General features: G+C 42.4%; 1 protein-coding gene across 9 annotated transcripts in view; it reads left to right on the forward strand.

The window, feature by feature from the left end:
• Nucleotides 1-26,747, forward strand: part of ADGRL3 (adhesion G protein-coupled receptor L3) — a 359,731-nt gene that overhangs the window by 141,774 nt on the left and 191,210 nt on the right. For all 9 annotated transcript variants that reach the window (XM_080378662.1, XM_080378666.1, XM_080378664.1 and 6 more), the window contains one exon: nucleotides 11,973-12,773. In XM_080378662.1, coding sequence (XP_080234788.1) covers nucleotides 11,973-12,773 — 801 coding nt within the window. The remainder of the gene's footprint in view (nucleotides 1-11,972; nucleotides 12,774-26,747) is intronic.

Raw genomic sequence — 26,747 nt, forward strand, 5'->3', positions numbered from 1 at the left:
GGGTAGTAGATGGGATGTGCGTGTCAGTCTACTGCAGAATCGTTTCTTTAGAGTGTTTGGGAATGTGCCTCAAAGTGTAAGCTATGCCAGTACCTTTCTGTAACACATGTGAACGTATGTGCGTGTGACACGCTTGGGTTAATTATTTAAATCTTTAAATCTTGGAAGTCACTCTTCTGCATATGAGTGTGCATATGTGCACACACATACAGCACACTTGCGTTAATTACTTAAACCTAAAAATGCTAGAAGTCGCGCCTTGATTCTTTTTTTTCTGCTTTTTTAAAAAATAGCAGATGTTGTTAAAATTTAGACCAGATTGTAAAATCTTGTTCCAAAGGACCAGTTCCTGAAGAAATCTGACGACTCCTTCCCCTGCTGTTCACTTGCTCTCCAAAGTGGTTGTAGTAAAATCCCACCTCTCCAGCTACTTTGTAGGTGTTCCCCCAATCCAGAGAGGAAAAAACAAATGTGTTGTTTTGGTGTTCAGCTTTGTGGAAATCCTTTTACTGATTTTGATGGGCATTTTACTACAGCATTCAGTTGGAGACACTTACCCTTTAAGTACTAGTGAGAGAGGCAATTGATGCAAAATCCTTCCATACCATTTTCTCAATAGTTAAAAAAGAAGCGGTGTTTTACCTACCAAAGTGTTATTAAAGGAAACTCAGCCATAGGAGCCAGTGTCAGCAATATGCCTTGCAATCAAACAAGAAATATGGTAGATACTCCAAGACATGAGATAACTGCCAAGGCTTATTGCAGAGCAAAGAGCTTTTCAAAAAATGTTTTCTCTGAAGAGTATCAGATTTCACTCACTTCTCACAGCACAGACATGCCTTGGCAATCATGATTAGCCTCATTTGGGCCTGTGAAATCCATTATTTTATAGCTAGTCTCATAGCTGGCAGGATGACAAACAGTTTATTCCTCTTTGGAGAGAAATCAGACCAAAAGACACAGAGCTTTAATTCTGCGTTCCCCCACCTAAGACATTTTTTCCTTCCTGCTTATTGCTTAAGGCAAGACACCTAGTGTTTGCCTTGATGGCTCTGTCAGGCTCTTGACATCTCAGATTTATCTCATGCCTGGATGAGGACAAATCTTTAATGAACTTCAGGGTTTTGTTCCTTTTATAGTCAGGCAAGGAGGGTTTACAATTCATCTGGCAAGGAAGACATAAAGAGCTATGCAAATAATAATTACTCTTAATTAGCTATATTTGCCTAGTTGCCAAGTAATCTTTCCATGTGTTTGACATCTCAGGGGGAAGAAGAAGTGGGGTGGTTTTGCGGGTCCATTTACCTCACCCGATTCCACTCCCTTACAGGGGGAGTAAGGCCCAGACTCAAACTTGCTTACAAGAGCTCTCCAGGGTTAGATTTTACCAGGCAAGGTTATTTCTCAAACAGCTGTTCTGTTGTGGGGGTTTTAGTGGTTCTGTTGGTCCATGTCTCCATGCCCCCTCTCTGAGCACTCTTGGGTTGACCTGGCAGCACTGGGAATCAGGTGTAAGGAAGGTTCATTCCCTGGAAAGCCACGTTTAACAGCCCTGGAGAGTCAAACCCTGCTGCCAGCACCTCCTTGTGCTCCTTTATGTGCACAGAAGCCTTTCCTGATGGAGGGGAGCAGCATCTTAGTACTCATTTTGTGTCCAAATCTTTTCCAGAGGGGCACCCTGGAATTAACATTCTTGGAAAATGCTCAGCTCTCTCTTTTTTTTTTTTTTTTTTTTTGGACCTGGAGCTGTAAGTAATGCATGGTAATGCCGCTCTCCCCTATAAAAGGAGCTCAAAACCTAGGTGAGGTTTAATCCACACCTCCATTGGAGGGACCAGATCTCCACATAACTCTCTCATCCTAACCATCAGGCTGTGTTGCAAAAGGCTGGTGGGTTTTCATCGGCAGCAAGAGCCGGCTACAGAAGCAGTGCTGCAGAGGGTCAGTCCTGCAGTGCTTGCCTACCTTTCTGGATCTGCACTTTCACTTTTCCTGTCCTGTTGTGTGTTGTCTGTCCATGTCCCCCCCCCCCCATTATTGGACAATGATGTCCAGGTGGCTGATTCTGCTGTAATTTAATGGCAGCTCACTCATCTGCTGTTGTGCTGGAAACAATAAGAGGCCAACTGCCAAGGGAAGTTGGGCTGAATGACTTGCAGCCATAATTGAATTTCACGCAGTACTTGTATGCTCCTTCCCCCTCTTTTTGCTAACTCATCTTGCTGCTTCTTTTTAATTGACAAATTCTAAAGGAAAATTTGGGTGTACGACAAGTTGAGGGTTGCAGTGAACTGAGAAGTTACTACTGGTTTTTGTATAAACTACTGACAACAGGGGGATGTGCTACTGGCAGTAGGGTCACAGCAGAAATCTGCAACGGTTCATTTTTCTGCTTGTGATGGTGGTGGGTAGTGGCCAGTGCTCTGACACTTTGACTAGCATAAACAACCTTTCTATTTCAAAAATTCAGGTTGCTTTATCTCAGGAATAGTGCTCCAAACATAAAATCTCATCTACAGAAGAGATTTATACACTTGAAAAAAATTAGATATTCCTTCTGAAGATGAACTTTGAATATAACAATACTTGCTCCTTTTTTTCCCAGTGTAGTATATTTCAGGGCTTATTAGACCTTAAATGAATTATCTTTACTTGAGCAAAAAATATTTACCTCTTGGAATAATACATTTAGAAATGCAGTGCAATCACATTCAGTATCTGCTGAAGCTGATGAAGTGTCTGCTTCTTCAGAGAAGCCAGTCACTGTGACTGCCACCTGGAATAATAACAAGAAGAGAGAAGCAAAGAAAGAATAGAAATTATTCACAGAATGTTGGGAAATCTGAATGTTTGCAGAACCGTTCAGAATCATCTCACTGATGATCTCTGCTCTGCACACCACGTCAGCTCTTGCAGGGCCGGGCATGTAGTAGGAATCTTACAGTTTAACCCTGAAACTCAGAATCCCAATGTTGTGGGTTTTGTGTTCCCCGCCCCCCCCCCCCCCCCTAAAAAAATATTTAAAGGCATAATTTTTGTGTACTTTATTACCTAAAATTTGGAAATGAGTTCATAATGTTTAAGCTCCTAGAAAATTGGCCTTGAGAGGATAGTGCTGTGGAAAAGCATTTGTTGATTTTTGGGTTTGGCAGAAACTCTGTGTGAGGGCTTGGGCCTCTGATGCCTGTCATTCCTTATAGAAATGTCTAACAAAAATATGGCTTCCTCCCAAAATAGCCTAGAGTTTGATCTATAATACACAAGGCAATTTTGTAGATAACGGTGACTTTTTTCATCTCTCAGAAACCTCTAGTGGACAAGAAGAGTTAATGTATATTAGTGGTTTCCTGGGTCCTGATGATTCACAGTTAGACTGACAAGGATTTTAACATTAATAATCCTTAGTATTATTTCAGTGAACATCTATTAAATTTAGTTATTATGTATTAAAAAGCAGACTAAAACCACTGACATTTTAAGGAAGCCCAAATTAATGGTTTGAAAGGTTTCACGAATTTATCAGATGAGTGGAAATCTAAGCAGAAAAAAAAAAAATCCACTTATGAAAAATGACAGCTTTGATTTCTGAAAATCTATAGATACCATATTTAAGGATCTAATTTAGGTTGTGGTTCGTGAAAGCATTTATGGATTATTGACATTTTCAATCTCTGTACTTCACAATGAAATTAATTAGGAAGCGATAATTTTGAGAGTGTGTTACTTGAAGCTGTTGTAAGGCAAGGTACTTGTAGAGCACCTTCATTCACTGATGCCTGGGTATTATATGAAAAATGTAATTTGGAAACGGTGTAAGTGAGATTATTCATCCCTTTTATTAAATAAAGGATTAGCACTTCATTTGCTGTAAAAGGCAAGTGTTTCTCCTGTGCAATAAATCAAGATTTTTTTTTTTTCCCCAGCCATATGGGGGGGAGTATAATGTGCACACACAGGTACATACAGTTAATAAGAGGAAAGTACTCTGTTCACTGCAAAAGTTAATAATGTTACAGCCTAAGTGGGTCCCACCATTATAATCATTTGAACCTAAACAAACTTTAAAACTCTGCTTGCAGAATAGTTTTGTTCTGGTGGAGAACTGCAATGGAGAGGCTCAAATTTGTGTGTGGTTCTTTTGTAACAGAAATTGGCAGCTGTGAGAAAATTAATTTGTGGCAATATAATTGATAAAGAATAATGTCTTCATTCCTCTGACTGGAGTATGAAAATCTAAGTGCTTTACATTCAAGTGTCAGTTTTTACCTGACTACAAAGCCAGGCAATGTTAATAGGGTCTGTTTCCCATTTAAATCCATGTATGTCTTTGCCAGTACCACGAGTGAAGATCCCCCAGGTAAAGCAGTGGTGGGGCACCAAGTGCAATCTGGGGTGTGTTTCTTTATTGTACCTTGCCAAAGGAAGCTGACATTGTTCTTGCTCTGAAAAGGAAGGGAAATGAGTTCTAGAAAAGTTGTCATGTTGAGTGGGAGAAAAAAAATTAAAATGATAGTAAAGTGGGATTAGGTGGCAAAAGTGGGAAGGTAGAAATAGTATGTATTGGCAAAGTAGTCTTAGAAAACTTAGTTCTTCTATTCTCTGTGCTTGCTCCTGAGCCAAGACCCAAGAGGGCTTCCCCTGTTGCATGTTAAAGCTTTTCACATTAAAAACTCATTTTATGAGAGCTTCACTGGGGCTAATGGGGTGGGAGCTGCGTTTCTGACTTGGGGGCAGCTTGATGTGGTAGATGGGGACAGAGGCTGGTCGCTGTGTCTTCTGTAGCAAGGACAGTTGCAATGAAAGGACTGAGACCAAAGACCACTGTATTGCTGTTGGTTTTCCTTTGCTTACAGGCAAATGTCATCTGACCTTCTGCTGGCTACAGCTTGCTGCAGTGGATGTAACTGTTCCCATTATTAGGGCGTTCAGGGTCCAGCAACCACCCACCTGCACTACAGTGCGACCCCAGGCTTTCCTAGAAGGAGCAGGTGGATGAGACAAATGGTGGCATGTGCTTTGGTTTGCGTCTGTGCTGCATGGACTAAGTGCTAGGCTTGGCTATGTGGTCTCTTTTGTCATTTTAATTATGTGTCAGGAGAAGAAAATGAAAGAGAGAGGGGTACTTCTGCCGTGTTTTGAATTTTAGGTTGCCAAAAGAGCTTGTGTCATATAAACGCTGAGCTAGCTCTCTAACTGTTCTTCTGGCAAACTGTATGTGGGGGTTTGAGTGTTTTAAGAGCATTTCCATATTTTTTCTATTTTAATGGGGCTTTGAGCAACCGGGTCAAGTGGAAAGTGGCCCTGCACATAGCAGGGAGGTTCGAACCAGATGATCTTTAAGGTCCCTTCCAACCCAAACCATCCTATGATTATACGATTCTCACTCCCTGGGTTTAAATATATTTATTTTACATCTGCTGCTGCAGAGTTCAGCTTTCCTTCAACTGTATTTCCCTATCAGGATCTGTCTGTGTAGCACCTGCACTTCTAGATGGGAGAGCGCTATGGGTTTGAAAAGTGTACAGGTGTGGTCCTCTTCAGCATTGCTAGCTGAGTGCTAGGATGAGGAACCAGAGGGACGAGTGAGAAGCTGATGACCCTCCTTCAGTATCTGTGCCCCACTCTCGTCATCTGTCAACTGCTGCATTTCCTCAAGGACCTTAACCACTTTCTTAAATTTTAGATGTTGAGAAGAGAAACTGCTCAGGACCTCATGTGCCCTGTTACTGTTAGCATGACTGGGAATACATCCTGCCCAACAGCAGATTTTCCTACACCCTAGAGGACAGAGTTTCTTTAGCACTGACTGCGGGGTCCTGTCGTCAGTGATCTGCCACGCTGGACATGCTGGGAATCTGATGCCTCCCTCGCCTGTATATTGCCTAGTTGGCTAGGCTGCTGCTTTTTGGTTTGATAACTAAAAGGAAGTCTGTTATCGATACGTGCTTTGGTGCCCTGAATTTTGAACACATCTCTTGTTTACTGTAACCTTCTTTTAGTAGAGGAACACAGAGGCTCCATCACCCAACCATGTCTTCAAAAAAGAAGAGCGCCTTCATCTCCAAGCAAGCTCTACATGGGTACACTTTGGGGTGCCTTGCTAGGTTTGCAGCTTCCCTAATATGTTCCTGTTCAACATAAAACCCACACATGGCGGGGGGGTGTGTTGGGGAGAAATGTGTAAACTGGGAGAGCTCTCTGTGTATGCTACAGGGAAGCCCTCAAGTCAGAGGTTGAGAGAGTTGTGGGTGCTTTGCTTTTCGCAAAGAAGCTTGCAGTCTAGGGATTAGAGAAAGAAAGAAAGAAAAGGCTGTAGATCTGAGACCATCCTTGTCTGAGAAGCCCTGCCACAAGGCATCTTCAAGACTTCGTTATATCATTAGAGGGAGCTGAATGCTGGAGTCCAGAACAACAGGGCTCAGGGCCAAACAGTGTCAGCTCAGCAAGATGGCCACCATCTTGCACCATGAGTCATCTGTCAGGACAGGGTGCAAGGCCAGTGCTGTGCCTTCTGGCGATGTTTCTCCCTAGTTGGTTCCCTAGTGCTATGACTGCTTTTCAGCTTCATCTCCCCATGCATCTGGTCAGGCTGGTTGGTGGAGGCGAGATGCAGTAGTTAGCCAAGACTGGCAAGAATTACCCTCAGTGTGGCTGAGATGCTGCCTCTTGAGCTACTAAGATTAGCCTCAAAAGCCTGTTTTCTTAGTCTTATTTTGTAATTAACTATGTGTTTAATGCTGATTCTCTGTATATTAAATCAGTTTGACCTGGGAAGGACAGGAACAGAGATGTCACTTATTCTGCTGTTAAATACATCCTGAAGAAAACCAGCTGGCAAAGTACAAGGCACAACCTTTTACTTACTTCTGTAGTTGCCTTTTGAAATCTCCCCATATTCCATTTTTTTCCAGGAGTTTTGTGCTCCTGCTGTGGGTTTGAAGCATTGCCAGGGAGAGAGCTCTCTACAGGACTCTGCCACTGCATACTTGTGTCTTAAATCGTTGAGTGCACCTCAACGCAGTGGTAAGAAAATGAGCAGTTAATGTTGCTCAAGTGTTAATTGTGCCAGAAATTAAGAATGTATTTTCAGAGCCCCAACCCAGCAGTACTAAGAGCATTCAATTAATGTGTTTGTGTGATTTCCCTGAATGGGTGGCAGGAATCTGCCTGATCACTTGGCTCCAGGAGTAGCACGCACAGGCTGTAGCAGCCCGTGATTGCACATTAAGCTTGGTTTTTCTTCCATCCGAAGAAATCAGAGAAAATCAGGGTATGTGGAAAGTCTTGTCTGTAAGTCCCCTCAGACTTGGCAGGGGGTCCTTTGGGCCTCTGATGCTGTTGAAGCCAGTGGCACTGCCCTGCAAACGGAGTAGGAAATCGAGGTGAAATACCCTTGCTCTACTACAATGCATTAATAGCTGGAGCAGAAGATCTCACTGAAAGAGAAATAACTTGTGTATGCTTACTTTTTCTGTACCTCCCTGTAGGGAAGGTAAGGTGCCTCCTGTGCTATAAGCAGTATTTACATTCTGTGGACAGGCACAGGCATTGCAGAGACGTTAAATTGTCTGTAATTGGGCAAAATGTTTAAAATTCTTCCAATACTTTATGAAGACAGTTTTGCAGTGTTATGTTGTGTAATTGAAGAGATAATCAGACCCTAGGACAAGAGGAAACAGCCTCAAGTCACACCCGGGAGGATTAGATTGGATATGAGGAAAAATTTCTTCACTGAAAGGGTGGCCAAGCATTGGAATGGGCAGCCCAGGGAGGTGGTGGAATCACCATCCTTGGAAGTGTTTAAAAAATGCATAGATGCAGTGCTTAAGGACATGGTTTAGTGGTGGACTTGGCAGTCCCGAGTTAACAGTTGGGATTGATGATCTTTAAGGTCTTTTCCAACCTAAGTGATTCTATGATTCTAATTAGACCCTTCCTTTTAATATTGCTCAATGAGTTAAGTCCTCTAAGCTTCCCATGCAACCTGTTCGAATAGCATGATGTCCCAATATAAGTTGAGGAATTATTGAAATTCAGAAGTGTTAAGTCTAAAATCGGCAGGAGGAAAATATGTAATGGCGATATATTGAGTGGAGAGCATTATGCAGGAGGTCACCAAAACACATACAGTGTCTGAAATTATAAGAGAGCTAGGTTTGGCACTGACCACTAATAACACATATGAGGTATTCAGGACAAGGGTAATCAATGCTACAGGTCACTCTGCTCAGCTGGTCATGAATATATTATCTCCTGCAGAAGCTTCACTCTTCCTTCTTTACAATATCACACTGTTGTTCAAAAGCATTACAAAAGCTTTTGCTCATTTGGAAATGTAAATTACTACCTTCTGTGCTGCCAGAGGTACAGCATACCATCAAGACAGAAGAATCAGTGTGAAGCCATACATTTGGGGCTATGTAGTGTTGCTTTCTTGCTTTTACCAGGGACATTTAATGTTTTTCTAACTACCTTACTTAACTGCGGCCAGCCACAGCCTCGGACAGGGGGAGCAACTGCTGTGTAAGTTTCTCCAGTTGCTGGGTCTGGTGCCTTTTAATCTTGCTGGCTCTTTCCCTTTAAAAACCAGGTGCTTGCACGGAAATGCATCATCCGTACTCCCTAGAGCCCTGATAGCCACATAGTGAAAGCTTGTGCCTTTAACCTTAACCTATTATGAGGTAGAAAGGAGCCTGAATCAAAGCCCAGGTAGAAAAGGCTGTTTTGAAATTTGGAAACATTCATTTTGGGAGCTGCAGTTGGCTCCAGATGTATGCCTCCCCACACAGCACAGCGCGTATCCACATGTCTAGCCAATGCATTTGCACTCTTACCCTGAAATTGTTCTTCCATTGAGCCTGCAGTTTCCCATCCAAATGAATGAGACTTCTCAATGCAAAGGGGTTTGCAGTCCCAGCACCAGAGGACAGTCGTTTGGCAAGTGTCTCGGCCTGAAAGAGGCTGGAGCAAACTCTAGGCAAGCAAAACCAAAGCATGCGTGCATGCCTTTGCATTCCTGTCTCGCTCCTCTGAACAGAGATCTTTCAGCTGTCAAAACCATACTGTTTTGCTGGCACATTCTCACTTCTCCCTCAGTGATATTTTATGGGGCCTGTCTTCTCCCACACCTTTGGGGAGAAGGCCCCACAGAACCAGCAGCCCCCAGGGCTGGGTGTGCAGAAGCTGCTGGGGGCCTCACCGTGCTGGAAGAAGAAGGAGTCTGTGCCACGACCACAGGTGGCTTTTGGATTAGGGCCCCCAATGCCTCTTGGAGGAGGTTCTTGGCTGTAGAAACTGGTGCTGAGCATTTAGCAATTAAAAAGTGCACTGCATTTATTTATTCTGACTGCAAGGAGTTTTGTCTGAAGGGATGCAGCTTCTTCAGCAGCATTATTATGCATGGTGAATAATGCACATAAAAATATCCAGCCAGTTCTGGGGCTGGGCTTTTTAAATAGTGCTTATATGTTTTTAACTCGTTAACACTGTAAGTCTTCAAGTTCTTGTAAATCATGTAAGTATTACAGTATTTTCAATGTTTTATTCCAAGTCATACTAAAGCTTGTTTCTCAGAGTCATAGGACCAGACTCTATGAATGTCCACCAAAGTATTTGACTCGTAAATTCTCTGTTTGTGTCACAAGGGAGTATATTTATGTCATACGGGAATAGTCTCCTGCTTAAAATAGGGATCTCTGTTCTACAGGATCTGGGCAAAATACATAAAGATGTAGATTCTATAAAATTTCTCCCTGGAGTTTTTATTTTATACATAAATCTGTATCGGTCATATTTCAGTGTATGGGTATTTCATTTTGCTCTATGAAATTAGTCTAAGGCTGCTGCTATTGAGGTATCTCAAGTAGTTTATGAAGCTTGGTATGTCCCAAGTGTTGAGTTTGGGTTTTTTCTTCTTAAAGATTTTTGTAAAGTTAAAATTTATTTGTATTTTGTTCAGCTTGTCTGCGTATTATCCAGTGTGTATCAGAGGAAAGACTTTTAATATATATATAAAATGTTCACATACTGAAGTAAATTAATAAAGCTTCCTTTTCATGTGAAAGAGGTAAAGAAAAGTACTTGGCCAATACAGTACCATTAATCTATTCTCTTTTCTCCTTTCTCTCTTTACCTCTCTCTCTACAATAGAAGTGGAACAAAAAGGTAATTAAATACCTTTCCAATTATATATATATATATATTACTTATGTATAGGCTAAGTTATTTAACAGTTTAACGTTTTAGTTGAAATACTTTGTCATTAATTCTCACTACTTTTTTGTTAAAGTTTATTTAGTATCTCTGCTGCTCAACTTCACCAGATAACTCATTTTTGCTGAAATTTTTTTACCAGTGCCACTTTTTTCATTAAATTTCTATTCAAAGGTTTAGATAACTCATGCTTCTCCTGGCCCAAAGATTTTAGAAAGTGTGCATATGTATGTATGTATGTGCATAAGTATATCTAATTACAGCATAAAAATCTCTTGGAAATGGCGCCCCTTTATTCAGCAACTCTGGGTGGATACTTGGAGTCCAATAGAGCAATGTACTTTTACACCAGTTACTAAATCTGATTTTCATCCTGTCTCACTCTCCAGAGGCTATTACCAATTGCTGCATTTCCGAAAATAATTGGGTTATGCTCTAAGCAGGGAGCATGAATGCAGGATCCAATCTGCCAGCCCTGCACTACCAGGAGCGGAGCGTGGTGGGACACCTCTTCACACCTCCCTGCTGCCCATCCCATTGTCATGGTTATTGTGCTACTCATGCTCACAGAGATCAGCATTACAAATAACCAACAAATATTCTCCCTGCAAAGCGGGTGCAGTGCCTCCAGGTCAGGAGGGTGCTACCAGGGATGATGAGGGCTGAGTGAGCCAGTTTTGCTCCACAGCATCCCACCTTTTGTCTCTCCATCCAGCTGGATGGCCTCTTGGCATTGGCATTCTCGTGATGCCAAGGTCAGCCAGGCACCACTCGAGCCTCCTCCCAGGCAGTGAGCATGCCCTGGCCCCTCTCAGCCCCCCTGAAGTCTGAGCAGCAAAGCACCCCCAGTTAGTCAAACTGCTCTTCTGTGCTCCTCTCATGTAACAATAGAAGGTATATGTTTTTAAGTTTAAATTACTACTATATTTAACAGGACATTTTTTAACTGATTAAAATCTAGACCTTGGGTTCCTCTCCAGTAAACTTTATTCTTTTCCTTCCTTCTTTCCTTTCTTCCTTCCTTCCTTGTCTTTTCCTTTCAGCATCCATACGTCATTCATTTTTAATTGTGTGGACTGCATGTTTCCTGTGTCCTGTAGCAGCTTTGAAAGCCTCATTTCTAGTTACACTACAGACCTGTAGATGGGTGTTTCCCCCTCTGCTCCCTCTGCTTTAAACGCTTTTCCTAGTTGCTTAGGGATTCGCCTCTGCTTTGCTGTTGGTACCCTGTAAATATTTAATATTGCTTGGGCTGTAAGGATGGGAATTTCTTTCTCTTATTTCCATTTCTAGGCCACTCTTCTGTGGGCTGTTAAATAAATATGTGGATCAATTCCCCAGGAGTTTACCCCTTCACCTAGTAGGTACAGATTCACTGCAGAATATAATCTGGAAATACAAACCCAGAAATCCTTTGGGGGCACATATTCATTTCAGAGTTTACAAAGGCGAGTGGTCCAAGTAAGTACATCTGTAAAAACAGATTTGAAAAGCAGTAAGAAAATGAGCCACAGTTAATAGAGAAAGCTGGGGAGGGGGAGGCGTGGAGTGAAATCAGTTTGGTGGAGCAAATCTCTTTGTAGAGACATGGCCAGCAGGAAGGCTAGTCTCCAGCTACGAGGCATTGCTCTTGGATTTCCTCTGATCTCAGGTGTCCTCTGCTCCAGAACTAAAAGCTGTTGAGGTGTTTGGTCCATCCACCCCGGCCTGTCATTAACTTTTTTTTTTTTTGTTTTAAAATCTTTTTTCCCCTCTGACAGTTTTTCTTTGCCCTGGACTGCTGAAAGGAGTATACCAGAGCGAACACTTGTTTGAATCTGACCACCAATCTGGTGCCTGGTGCAAGGACCCTCTGCAGGCGTCTGACAAGATCTACTACATGCCCTGGACACCATACCGGACAGACACGCTGACGGAGTACTCCTCCAAGGATGACTTCATTGCTGGGAGGCCAACTACAACCTACAAACTCCCGCACCGGGTGGACGGCACAGGGTTCGTGGTGTATGATGGGGCTTTGTTCTTCAACAAGGAGCGAACCAGGAACATAGTCAAGTTTGACTTGCGGACAAGGATAAAAAGCGGGGAGGCTATTATAGCTAATGCAAATTACCACGACACCTCTCCCTACCGCTGGGGAGGCAAGTCTGATATAGACCTGGCTGTGGATGAGAACGGGCTATGGGTAATCTATGCAACAGAACAAAATAATGGCAAAATAGTCATTAGTCAGTTAAACCCTTACACGTTAAGGATTGAAGGGACGTGGGATACTGCATATGACAAGAGGTCAGCTTCTAATGCCTTCATGATCTGTGGGATTTTATATGTGGTGAAGTCTGTGTATGAAGATGATGACAATGAAGCCACAGGGAATAAAATAGACTACATCTATAACACTGACCAAAGCAAGGATAGCATGGTGGATGTGCCCTTTCCAAACTCCTACCAGTACATTGCTGCTGTGGATTATAATCCCCGGGACAACCTCCTTTATGTATGGAACAACTATCATGTTGTGAAATATTCTTTGGATTTTGGCCCACTGGACAGCAGAGCAGGTAAGAGTTTTAATACTGAGCCAAAATCTGAATCGGGCTGTCTGTTTTTCTTGCAAATAGGGTATAAAATTGAAGTACAGTCCCGTCTTACTGATCTGCCTGCTGTCTGTAAATTAAGCCCTACCCCAAGACTGTGTTGGATATTAAGACATTAATACATGCAGAATATTTTTTTTTAATAATCTTAGTTTGAAATGAAATGAAGAAAGGAGCGTGCTATCCGTAACTAACCTGAAACAGTCCTCAAATGTCCATGCCTTTGTTTGCATCATAGGGTAGCAGTCTTTTCTCCTTAATTGAATTTTCCTCCATACATCAGATTATCTTCCCTTCTTCAGGAATTTTGGCAAAACAAAGCATGGAAGCTGCTGTCACTGCAAACAGCTGGGTCGAAACTGCCAGCCAGCTTAAATGGTTTTGTTGGATTAAACTGGAGCAGTTTGGGCTGTTTAAGGAAGCCACCACCAATTGCGTGCATGTGCATGCACCCACAAGTGTGGGTCTAGAGTCGGGGGGGGGGGGGGGGGGGGGGGGCGGGGGCGGGAATCAACAACAAAATCCTCCAAATTGTTGATGTCTTAAAGCTGCTTTTTTTTTTTTAAAAAAAAAAAAAAAAAAGCATTTCATGACAACTATACTTTCTGTAAGAGAGGAGCATCTGGCTCCCAGAGGATTCCCAGCTTTTCCACCTTTTTTTTCTGTTAGAAATTATGCCAGTAATTACTTAGTTGGATTATATTCCCTTAACGTTACCAACTTCATTGTTTTGCAAGTATTATGTTCACAGTTGCCACTTCATTAGTAAAATGACTTAGCCTAGATTGTGGCCAAACTCATGTAGCGGTTCAGGAATTTCTAAACAGCGTTTGCTCAATCATTTTCAAATGTTTACTGCTATACATGATGTAGTCATAGCTATCAGGTTGTTCCTGTGGTGGACTGTGTACTTCAGAAAGGCTGAAAAACTAAGAGGAAAGGTAGAATTAATATAATTTGGACAGTAAACAATTTGATTCATAACATGGCTATTCCCAAAACATACTTCTTTGTTAGTAAGAAACTCGGAAGTGGATGAGTGGATTCAGGGCTTCAGATTGCAAAAAAGAAGTCAAGAGGTTTCTGTTTGCTGAGCTTTTATTTTTCTTTTCCTGTGTGCAGCCTGTTATCCGTATAAAAAATGAATCAAGAAATGCTGACAGAAACTCTGGATATGAAAATCTTGGGAGGGGTGGAATAAAAATAGTAAAATGGCAATGAATTTCTCATTTTTATACAAAAATGTAAGGAAGGGGAGAAGGAAATCTTGAGAGGTAGATGAACAAAACCAAGTGACTATTAAGAGAGGAGCAGGAATGTTTTCAATTATGTTGACCTCTGCAAGATCTCAGATGAGCAAAAAATGAAGTAATACTTCTCATTCTCCCGGCTTAATGATGAGCATGTACTTTCTGAGTGGTGGAGTGAAACAGCAATTTGTGAGCTATTGGTTATCCCCAAGGAGTGAAAATCAATTGCATCCCTTCTATTTCACAGAGTTCCTTTCCTTTTCAGTGAATCATTTCCAGGTATTACAGCAGACTCTCTGCTGCCATTTTTTCATGCAGTGACCATTGTCAGTAACACTGTCTTTAATTTAAAAAAGGCCATAATCAGTGAAAAAGTTTCCTATATAAAAGAAAGTGGTTTTCCCCTTTTCCCCAGTCTAAACTGGTGAGATAGGAGAGCAGGTGAAAACCTTGCGTAGGACTGAAATTCTGTGACATGCAAGGATTTGATTTGTCCTTGTGTTACTCTAGATTGAAGCCCCTTTAATTTCACTCATGTTTGGATGACAATTTAAAATTCCCCAGTGCCCCAGATGGAAAACTGAAAAAAAATTTTGGCTTCGGGTGGTAAAAATGAGAGGGTGAAACTGATGTCAGGGAATGTGGTGAACCTCTTCTGATGTTCTTCTCGTGCACTTTTTGATAGCTTTGTAATCGTAGAATCTTAGAGTCCTTTAGGTTGGAAAATACCTTGAAGATGATCCAGTCCAACTGTTAACACAGGACTGCCAAGTCAATCACTAAATCATGTCCTTAAGCACTGCATCTACACGTTTTTTTAAATGCTTCTAGGGACGGGGATTCCACCACCTCCCTGGGCAGCCCGTTCCAATGCTTCACCACCCTTGCAGTGAAGTTTTTCCTAATATCCAACCTAAACCTCCCCTGGCATGACTTGGGACTGTTTCCTCCTGTCTTGTTGCTTGTTACCTGGGAGAAGAGACCAACCCCCACCTGCCTACAGCCTCCTTTCAGGCAGTTGTAGAGAGCAATAAGGTCCCCCTGAGCCACCTCCTCTCCAGGCTAAACACCCCCAGTTCCCTCAGCTGCTCCTCATCAGCCTTGTGCTCCAGACCCCTCACCAGCTTCGCTGCCCTTCTCTGGACACGCTGCAGCACCTCAGTGTCCCTCTTGCAGTGAGTGGCCCGAAACTGAACACAGGATTTGAGGTGCAGCCTCACCAGTGCCGGGTACAGGGGATTGATCACTTCCCAAGTCCTGCTGGCCACGCTGTTTTGGATACAAGCCAGGGTGCTGTTGGCCTCCTTGGCCACCTGGGCACACTGCTGGCTCATGTTCAGCCGGCTGTCAGCCAGCACCCCCAGGGCCTTTTCCCCCAGGCAGTTTCCAGCCGCTCTGCCCCAAGCCTGTAGCGCTGTGTGGGGTTGGTGTGACCCAAGTGCAGGACCCGGCGCTTCTCCTGGTTGAACCTCGTATGTTTGGCCTCGGTACATCAATCCAACCTGTCCAGATCCCTCTGCAGAACCTTCCTGCCCTCAGCAGCAGATCAGCACTCCCCCACAACTTGGTATCATCTGCAAACTTACTGAGGGTGCACATAAAATCATAGAATGTGGCCACAAAGCTGAATTTTACGTGTGTTTCTCTTCTCTGAAAATTTCTGAGATTTCCTTTTTGACAGAAATGCATACGGATCCCATTATTACCACACTGTTTTGCGGGTTTAGAGGACTTTTGCGAGGACTGCTCTGACAGCAAGTAAAATTCTCATTGACATAGCTCAAATGGGCCAAAGCATTTCAATGCGAAGAAAAATAGCTTTGCAAACGGAGTTTACTGCTCTATTACCTGTACAGCCTGGCTAGTATAAATGTTATTTTTTGAGTAAATCAAACAGAGCACTGATTTTGAATTGAATGGGTGAGCTTGACACCAGGTTTTGGTTTTTTTTTTCAGAGAGGAGCTGGTAGACCGTGTCTCTTCCAAGTTCAGTGCAACATATGTTTTGGTTAGCACCGAATTTCATGCTGCATTGCTTTATATAATACTAAATATATGGCTGGCTTAAACCCAGCTCCTCCATCAAAGAGCAGATCAGGAGCTGATGCAACAGAAGACCCAGGATGTTTTTATTTGGTTATTTAGTTATTTATTTTTTACAAGATTGGATTGTGGATATGTATTTCTCCTCTTCCAAAATCCTAGTATTTCTCTTGTTTAAAGCAAGGCAATGTTCAATGCAGCCATTTTCCCTAGGGCTGCAGTTTGAGTAGCAAAATATGTAAACAATATCTGCTTAATTAGAAAATAAAAGAAAGATTATAAAATTGATGGGTTGAACAAATTGGTTGTTAAAAAACAATTAAGGGTGAAGTTTTAGGAGAAGAGCTCTTAAAATCACAAATCGATCTTAACAAGGAAAGTGATACATTTAGCTACTTAAGTAGCCAGTAACATATTTGAAACGTATTTGAAATCTCTGGTATCATACATTTCAAGGACATCTGAAATAAAAGATAGGTGCTGGGAGCTTCAGTTCACATAGAATAAAACATTTTCTGTCGTTTTCCAAACCATTCAGGGAAAATGGGAGGCAGCAGGAGTTGCTTAGCTTATAGGAAAGGCAGGGATCACATCCTCTGGCTCTTCACAGTGATTAAATATCTTCTATGAGTTTTAATTAGAGGTATGTTTGTGCATGTAGGTTTGGAACATATTTGAGATCTTCACTGTCACAGAGCTTCTCTCACCCGCTGTTAAAAAAAATAAGCTTTTATTCCTTGGTAAATGACTGTCAAAACCTGGAGTCTCTGTGCTCAGCTTCTGTAGCAGCTGAAGGTACCAAGGAAGACAAAATACTCTGAAGTCTTATGTGAGGCACAAAGCTGAATTTAACTCATCTAAAAGCAATTCTGTGCTCTTGATTGAATTAAAACCAGTTGTTCATTTTTCTCAGAAATGGGAGCATTTTAAGGATTTGTCGCACTCTTTTTATTTCCCTTTTGACTGGGATTGTTTTTGTTTATCCCAAAAGCAGTTTTGAAAGTAAACACTCCTCAGTGCCTGCACATCCCAGGAAACCTGTCATTGATGTCTACGTTCAAGAAGTGAACTTGACTATGCCAAAATTCTTTGAAGCAATTTTCTTTGAGCTGTATGGCCATAAAATGAGCTTTCTGGAGGATGCTTCTCCGTAAATGCTTCTGAGCTTTTGGCCTATTTCTTTGTAGCTGCTCTTGAGTTTGCTAATTTGAAGTGATAGTGAGAGTAGCTCTACAACTCTAACAGTATTTTCTATGAAATTCTTCAAGAAGTTGAACCTAGAGAATTGTTCAGGTTATTTTTTTATGTGCCCCACTAGACATGTGCAGACAGAGAAATGAAAGGCTGTATCAACTGAATGAACAATTTTCTGCAACCTGATCGGTCTTAATATTCACCAGAGTTACCTGTTTTAATCATCACCCACTTGTGATACAGTCTGTGTAAACAAATTCAAGAAAATATCAACAAATCCTCCTCTCCAAAAAGGTAAAGTGCTCCCATCATACTTCCCAGTGCCGTGCTGCATACAAACACACATCTCCTGGCTTTGCATCTCTGCACCTCCCCAGGTGGTCATGGCTCCTGCCTGGGCACCACGTAGGGATTCCTGGGCAGCAAAAAGATCAGAAGAAGAAAGTTTTGTCTTTAAATGTCTGAGGTGCCCCATGCCAGTGCCAGCAGCTCTCACGTGGGGGCTCGGGATGAGCACAGCTGTACATTTAGACCAGGGGTACAGACTGGAGCCTGTCCTGTAGTTCAGCAGTGGAGAAGTCCAGGGAAGGACTTGAACCGGGATAAGGATCCCTTCTGTGTTTGTCTGGGACTTGGAAGTCCTGGCAGCCATTTCCAGTCAGATGGGAAATACAGACCTCCCGTTTTAAATTATGTCAGGGAAACCCAGGCATTACAACACAGGGTATTTAAAAGATGTATGAAGTTAATAAATGCATATGCCCAATACATAAGGAGGACAGTGATATGACATAAGACTTCTAATACAACCTCATTGTGCTTAAGTGGCTTCCATAGATTGCATATTAACACTGTGGACTGCCAGTCCAGTAATTGAATGTGATACGAACCTTCCATCCATATCTGTGATATTTAAAAAAACTCAGAGGGCGCATGTCAAACTTCTCCACATGTTGTTAAATATTGTGGGACGCTCTCTTCACATGTGATTGCAACCATTTTATTCAGTAAGAGTGGTTAGGTTGTGGTTTTGTTGTTTTGTGGGTTTTTTTTTTTTTCCTAAAGCAGTTTTACAATGCAGATAAGGTGAAACCTCTGTCCTTATAATATGCTAATTAAGTGCATTTGTGTCTTGGGTAAAAGATATGGCAGTATGGTGATGAATAAGAACTTTAAACACATGTGACACCTCGTTAAAATGTAATTTTCACATCATAAATCTGAGGCCTTTCCTTTGACAGCTGAGTAATGTGGATAGTGGGCAGAGGATCTTGAATGTTTCAAAGCTGTCACGTGCTAATAGGTAGCTGGAAGCGGCATCCTGCTCTGCCTGCCTTTAACGCCCTACATCCTTGCCTGGGAAACGCATCAAAAGGGCTGTCGAATCTTAAATCCCACTTGTGCACAGGATATGAATTGCCATCGCTTCGAGATCCCATTGATATAAGCCACACTTAGCATCTCTGAAGTTGAATTTGGGCTGCATTTTAAAAGGCTAGCCGAGCTATTTTGATAAGCAGCTTCTCCTGGTGGACAAGGGCCATTTTTAGGGAGCTGCTGAGTGTTTAATTGTGGCTTCTCCTTTGTTTTTTATTTTCCAGTTCCTTTCCTCCCATCTAGGAGCATCCCTAGCTCTCTCATTCCTGTTCCTCTTCATTGCTTACAGTGACAGCTGCTGGTTGCACAGTGTTGCTAGAGTTTTTCAGAGAGATCAGCACTCGCGTTCAGCAGCCTCTGCTAAACAAGCACCATGACTGGAGCCCTAGCTTTTATCCTCTAATATTTGCCCATATATGTGTCCCATTTCTTCTATAAATTTCAGCCCCTTTTTGCTGTTTATGATAGGAGGACATCTCTAAGTCCGGAGGTGAAGAAAGCAGCACGCCTTTTATAACAATGCTGGCACCTCAGCCTACATTTGCTGGCCAGCTGGTACCTTAAGCTCAGAAGGACAGGAAGATATTTCACTTAACTGGGGTGTGCTAGGATCCAGAATTGCATTTGTTCCCCATTTTGAAGCCTCATTTGTCTCTTTATTTTTATCCTGTTTCAAATTTTCCTTCTTTTTAAGCAGTGTTTGATTAAAAAAAGAAAAGACAGAAAAGTATACTACTGGACACTTTTCTGGAATTAGGGATTTCTGGTTTTTGTTAGGAAAGCTCTTTCCTCTACCATCTCACAAACAATCCTTAAAAAGTGCAAGATTATTCAGCCTCAAAGTACTCCCTTTGTGGAGCATTTCATAAATATTAATACTGTTTGGTTAGCACAGTGCGAGTATCTGCATTACCTCTCCAGTACAAATAAATGCGTGGTTGCTTGTTCCTCCTGAATAAACGTGTACTTCTCAGTAGGACCATGCACAGGAGATAGCCTTACCAAAGGGAGGTGGAGGAGCCCTCCTTTGCCTTGGGTCACTGCTCCCAACTCTGAGGCACCTATTTGAGCCAGCCTGAGAAAATGATACAGCAGACCTACCCCACCCAGAAGCTAAAAGGAATACTGCGGCATCCTCCTTGAGGTCATTGTTACCATAGCAAACCAGACAGGAATCTGCCGTAAGACCTGCATGCCATGGAGTCACAGCTAATAACTGTGGGCTGGGGTCCTCCCTTGGGTGCTGGGCCGGCGGGCAGCCAGGACGGTTGAACTGGGGGAAGATCAGCAAGAGGTAAAATGATTAAGCTAAACTTCACTTTCAAGCTTCAAAACAAAAGAAGGACGGAGACTTCGGCGCTTTATAATCCTGTCAAACACCAGGAGGGTGAAAGCACCTTGCCAAGAACATGTCTGAAAAGCTGAGATGGCTGTTCCTGGCAGCAAGCATCGGAAGTACCGCCGAAGATAGCAGGGTGATTGCATAGGGAAAAAAGCATTAACTGTGTATGAAGGATGTTGGCTTTTCCTCTTCTGCAGCGAGCTCTTTGACTTGAGGAGTTAGCCTGGAGTTATGATTAATTGTCATTTCATTAAGTTCAAGACCACCAGGTTGTCACACTGATATCCACCGCAGCTTATCAGTCCGATGCAAATACTTTGCATCAAACCCAGCTATGAGTGTGCCAGCCCTTTGGGTCTGAGCTGTTTCCCAGAGGCAAGAACTGAAATGTGACATGGAGCAAATGTCCGAGGCCGCCTTTTTGCAGGAGAGGACTGCATCATATACTAGAGACAGCTTTTGAGCATTGGATTTTTATGCATGGATTTTAGTGACAAATGCATTGTTTATCCCTTGGTCAGCAGATTTTTCTATCTTGTGTGCAGTGAAGGGGGATCTGCACAAGGCTGGGGGTTTAGCCCAACAAGAGACTCGAGGATGTTCTATTTTTGAGCTGTTCCCTCTGCTAGCTTCTCTCCTCCTACCCCAAAAAAGGCTTATAACCTGCCAGGCTTTTGCTCAAGGCATTATCCTCTCACCTTGGGTTGTATCTGTGCACCTGATTCCTCAAGACTGGCCCTGTATGGTGCAAACACCTTCTGCTCCTTTCAGCTCTGCTCTGGCCTGGCTGCCGGGACACTAGCCTAGCTTGGGGCATGGGGTCCTGGATGCTTTCTTCATGTGCCAGCTTGGGGGTTTTTCTACTGTTTTTAAAATGAGCAGCCTTTATGCCTGCTCCTTTACAAAAATACCTCCACCATGGCAGTTCATGGGTCTGGATCGCTCTCCTCGCTTGTCTGCCACTGATTGTGTTTGTTCTAGAAATGACTACTGTAATATTTTTAGCAGCACTTATTAAGACTCGTCTCCTGAAGTCTAGTTCAATGTTGCTAATTAACTTCTTCAATGCTGCCAGCACTCTGCAGTGCTGCCGTTAGAGGTTTTCTTTCCTTTTTTTAACCAATAAAGCCAAGAAAGCAGATGTAGATACCCTGCCATATTCTGCTTTAGAGTGCAAGCAAGCAGAGGATGCCCTGGATGCCCTTCATACTCCTGGCCTTGATACTCAGGTTAAAAAGACATAAAAAGCTCTTTACAAGTAAGCTACAAAATCACTGAACCTTTACGGGGAGGCTTTACAGAACCTTCCTGTGACTTCAGAAAGTTGTGCTGCCCTTAGCATCTCCCCATCCTTAAGATGTGGCAGCAAGTCAGCTTGCCAGACACATGAGGTATAACTGTGCTGATAAAAAGTACCCCAAGGCATACCTGAGGAATGGAAATGCTCAGAAGTCCAGCTGAACTCTCATGGTAGGGTAGGATTTGATGGATTGCTGATAGGAAGGGAATTTAGATTAAAGGTACAAAAAGAATCTCATTAGCCATTTTGAAGATCTCCACATTCTGGAAGAAATGGGACCAGCCACAAATGGCTGTGAAATGCTATTTAGTGATGCTGTCGGCAACCTGATAGGGGAAGATAGGCAGATTCCAGAGAAAAGAGATAATAGGCACTTTGAAGCACAGCTTAAAGTGCATTTTGGCATTAGTAACTATGCTAAATCAGGAGAGTTGGGTTGTGAAAAAAAAAACAATAAAACGGTGTCCATTTCTTTCAGATGAGTCTGCCGAGTATGCATGAGTAAAGTTTAATATAATGAAAGAGTTTCTGGGACAAAATCCTAAAGTGCCTGGAGAGTTTCAGCTCAGCCATTATTCATACAAATCCTCTGAAGTTTGTGGGAGTTTGGACTAGGAACTTCAGGAGCGAGTCTGCAGTGGATTTCTGTTTGCCCTGGAAGAAATTGCATTTTGCCGGTGGGAGACTTTCTGACTTCCTGATTTGTGTCTAAACCATCCGAATAGATGTACATATGTATCAGTATAAATTGTAAGCTGGAACAAATAGTGAATATCAGTAAGAATTTGATTCATAATATCTGTCATACATTTTTATTTGAAAAGACTTTTTTTAAGGGTGTACTCATGATTGGAGGGCAAAGGCAGTGATGAAGGCTTAGGTGAAAGAGATGTGTCCATTAAAAGAATGTAGTGATTGTTCACTGTAATGGGATTTTTTCACTGTAAATAGGATTTTTGCGTGGTTAAAATGTGCTGAGAGGAAACAGGAGTTAAGGCACATTTCACTGAAACATGGGATTTGGTTTAAAAAGATTGAATAAGCAAACTGGGTGTTTCATGCTATGCAGCTCCTTGGCTCTGTGTTCTCACAGAGTATCAGCTGCTTGAGACTGAAAAAGGGGGGGGGGGGGGGGAGGAAAGAAATATCACAGCAGAAAACTATGGAAGTCATACGCTGGCCACAACAGAGGGTGGGAAAATCAGCTGCCTTTATTCCAGTGTGAGCTGGCTTACTGGGATGCCATTCATGCTTCCCTCAAATAGCTGGAATAAACTAACATAGCTACTGAAGAGATGAGGCATTAGGCAGCTCAGCGGTTCTTTTTTATCTGTTGATGTTAGGACTGAGATGGGGAAAGGGCTGTGTGTGTGCTGCAAGCAGAGAGAAAGTGGCATCAAGTATAGATATGCCAGCAGAGAAGAAATCCTTAGTCCATTTGCAGGGTCTTTCCAATATACCGTGTGAAGAAGAGCTTTTGTGAGCCCCTGTATATCGGCCTCAAATTCAGTTGCCCTTCTGACTGTGTTAGATTATTCCCTCTATCCAAGGCATGTGTAAGAAGGATGCTGTGGTTTGCTGAAGTCAATCAGCCTGATGTGATGTTTTGTGTTCTTGTACTGCTGAATTAAGCAAATGACTGGTAATGGTAATGTGAACACTGAGTCTACAGAAGGAGGGAAATACTATGGGAAGGCTGCATGGAGAAGAAAAAGAGGGTTTGGTTTTGGTTGTTGGCTTTTGTGTGTGTGTGTTTGGTGGGGGTTTTTTTGGGGTGTGTTTTTTTGTTGGGTTTTTTTGTTTGTATGGGTTTTTTTGAGGGAGAGGTAATAAAATATATTTGCTTCACAGGATTATATGTATACACTGGAGGGACTTACAGCCATGACTATTTTTGGCCTTCTGCATCTACATGCTTGCTTTTCTCACTGGACAGTGACTGCCAAGTATTTTCTTGGTGCAATATTAAGTGTTACAAGTTATTCGCAGGAGATATCCTCGGAGTGACTGGAACAGATTTTATTGAATACAGTGTTGTGCTCTTCATCGTGGCGAGTATCAGATCTGAGTGAGGAACACTAGCACCCAAAAAACAAGGCAAGGTGGAAAGCGGTGTGGAAAGTTTCTGGTCAATTCATATAGTTTCAGATGCAGGTTCATCCAGTGTTGTGTTGAAAGAGGTGCCTCTGCCTGGTGCCTTGCTTGTAAATACAAGCTCTCTTTATGGATAAACAAAGCCGCCTCCTGAGCTCGATGGGAAGTAGATGAAGCTTTTGGGCAGACTAAAACTGCACAGTCAGAACATGGTATGTTGTGTTAGGCTGTTGTAATGTGTTCTTCTCATATAAATGAGTTTAAATTGACTCTGGTATGAAGAGTGGAACAGAGAATTAAATTAGATTAATAGATTTTTTAAGACCAGAAGGGACCATTAGCTCATTTAGTCTGACCTCTGTAATGCATTCGATTGGATTTCATCCGCTTCCTCTTGTACTGAGCCTAATGACTTAACTGGAGTGTACCTTACAGAAAGGCACACAGACAATCATTGCATCACTTCATGGAGTGCCTTTCTTGGGTGGATATTCTCCTCTAGTGTTAAAGAGGTAAAATAGTATTCACGTTGTAAATGTTTTGGTTATATTGCCTAGTCAGTGACTCCTTTTTGTGCCTTTTTGCATCGTACATAAAAAGTCAAAATTGTGCTTCTTGAATTGCATGCTTTGCACCTTGCTCTGAAGATGCTCAGGAGGTTGCTTTCTGTGACAGTTATGGGTAGGTCTGAGATTTTTAGATTTTTTTTAAAGGTATTAGAAACTTGTCCCATGGAGTGTGAAATTCCTGAATAGACTGTGAAAGCAAATAGTTCACTAGCAGTGAGAAAACAGCTTTCTGGGCACTAAAATCAAGAAAGCCTTCTACTTTCAGATGTGTACTTTATGATTAGTGTTACTAAATGTGTCTGTAAACTCTGCTTTTCAATTAGAAGAAATTACCAGTCTGCAGAGCTTGCATACTGCTCTCTTAATGCCACTTCCATTTTTATATGAACCAGAGTGGTAGGGAGTGACATTTAAACTTCAGAGTTTGTCATCAAGTTCTAATTTTCTCCTTGATGTGAACATCTGTCCATTGGAAAGGGCAAAATCTTGTTCCAGCAGTTTTTCCATAAGGTATTGGAAGATTTAATTCCTAATGGGTTTTCTGATTGTTGGTTTAGGGTTTTTTTTGCATTTTGTTTCCCATACTCTTTTTATGGAGCCTGTATTTACACTGGGTAGAAAAATTTGATGATGCAAGGCAGTGAACTATAGAGGATACAAGAAGCATTTTGGTAAATAACCATTTATTTTATTAAGAGCGTTGCTGTACTGGCAAATTCTGGTGGAAGAGGTTGTCATTTTCTTAATATACAAATATAAATGGGCTGCACTAAAAAAAGTCTTAATTTGAATTGAGATACTATGCTGTCAGAATATATTTTTTCCTTCTAACATCATATTTTGTGATATTTCGGATAAACTACCTTTAGACATTTCTTTAGGGTTATTGACCACCTAAGAGACACTTTATCAAGGCTGTGGCTTCATTAGATTAAGCACTGTGAGAGTAGACATGATACCCCCTCTTTCTTGTTTTTTCAATGGAGAGAAGAAACCTTAAAAATGGGCATCTGTCAAGGAAGGCTTGGGAAGTCCTCTCTTCCCTTTGTAGTGTAATTTGTGACCATGGTGATCTTGTGCGTGTTTGGAAGTCATTGCCTCAACATAGCTGACAGTGTGTGTATCAGCTGTAACCAAAGAAAAAAAAATCAAATTAGCAAAAATGACTCCTACATGTCTTTGGAGCTAGCTGGTACAGGGTAATGCCAGTGGGAGTTTTGAGCTACTGATTTCCATGCAACCCGATTTGCACGTTGAAGGCAGTAAGCATCACCTTGCTAAACCATGGCCTTTACATGTTTCATTACATTTCCCCCTTATGATGACTTCTAGGTTGGGGGGGAAATGATGTGAAAAGTTTTTTTTCTGCAGTTAGTTGACATTTAGCAGTGATGACTGTTTGCTTTAGCGAGTAGACCCAGAGCTGTAAAAGCTGGTCACCTCCAGATACAGGTTTTGTTACAGTGACCTTACTGTCCTATTCCTACTTTGATTTGAAAACTGGTTTTAATCTGCAGAAGGAATAATCATGAAAAATATAGCATGCATCAGTGCATTTCTTTAATTTATCTTCCCAGGAAGGCTTGCGGATACAGAAGCAGCAGACATAGGCTTGTGCATACCCAAGGTTTATCCACAGCTTGCTGACGTGAGGTTAAAATGTGATTCTTACTTCTGTGCATGGACTGCAGAGACCTGTTTAGCATCATGGCACTAACCTGATTCCTCCAGTCACTTTGTGACATGACCTATTTCCTTACTGGAGGAGCTTAGAGGAGCCTGTTGTTCCTTTCCCATGGAGATGAGGATCTTTTGTAGGAACAGAGGCGCTGGTGTTTTGGGAGGTTACGTGCTACCATATAGCCCAGGGCTGGCCAAGAATGATCACACGCCTCTGTGGGTGCATCTTGCCCACAGAGGTTGCCTGTTAACCATTGTGGTTGTGTCAAAAAAATGTCTGAGGCTGTTGATATCAAACAGGGGGCCAGGGAAAAGGTGAGCTTTGTGGCTGCCTGCAAGTAAGGTCTTTAAACAGCACTAGTTTGAAAGTGGACATAGCAGAAGGCCAAGGACCACAGGAGGAAAGGCTCTGTGTATCGTGGAGCAGCCAATAATAGTAATGTATGCCCAGTAGATCATAGAACAGAGTAAAATTACAGAATGGTTTGGAATGGAAGGGACCTTAAAGACCATCTAGCTCCAACCCCACAGCCATGGGCAGGGATACTTTCAACTAGGCCAGGTTTCTCAGAGCCCCATCCAGCCTGGCCTTGAACATTTTGAGGGATGGGGCATCCACAGCTTCTCTGGGCAGCCTTTTCCAGTGTCTTGCCACCTGCACATTAAAGAATTTCTTCCTTTAATCTACATCTACTCTCTTTCAGTTTCAAGCCATTCCCCTTTTTCCTTTCATCCATGCCTTTGTAAAAAGTCCCTTCTGGTGTTCTTGTAGGTCCCTTTTAGGCACTGGAAGGCTGCAATAAGGTCTCCCTGGAGTCTTCTCCAGGCTGAAAAACCCTGACTCTCTCAACCTGTCTTCACAGGAGAGGTGCTCTAGCCCTCTTATCATTTTCATGGCCCTCCTCTGGACTTGTTGCAACAGGTCCATGTACTTTTTTATGTTGGGGGCCCCAGACCTGAATGTAGTACTCCAAGTAGGGCCCTACAAGAGCAGAGCAGAGGGGGAGAATCACTTCCCTCGATCTGTGGTCATACTCCTTTTCATGCAGCCCAGGATTCAGTTGGCTTTCTGGACTGCAGGCACACATT

Source organism: Falco punctatus (assembly GCF_963210335.1).
Source record: "Falco punctatus genome assembly, chromosome: 1".
NCBI lineage: Eukaryota > Metazoa > Chordata > Aves > Falconiformes > Falconidae > Falco > Falco punctatus.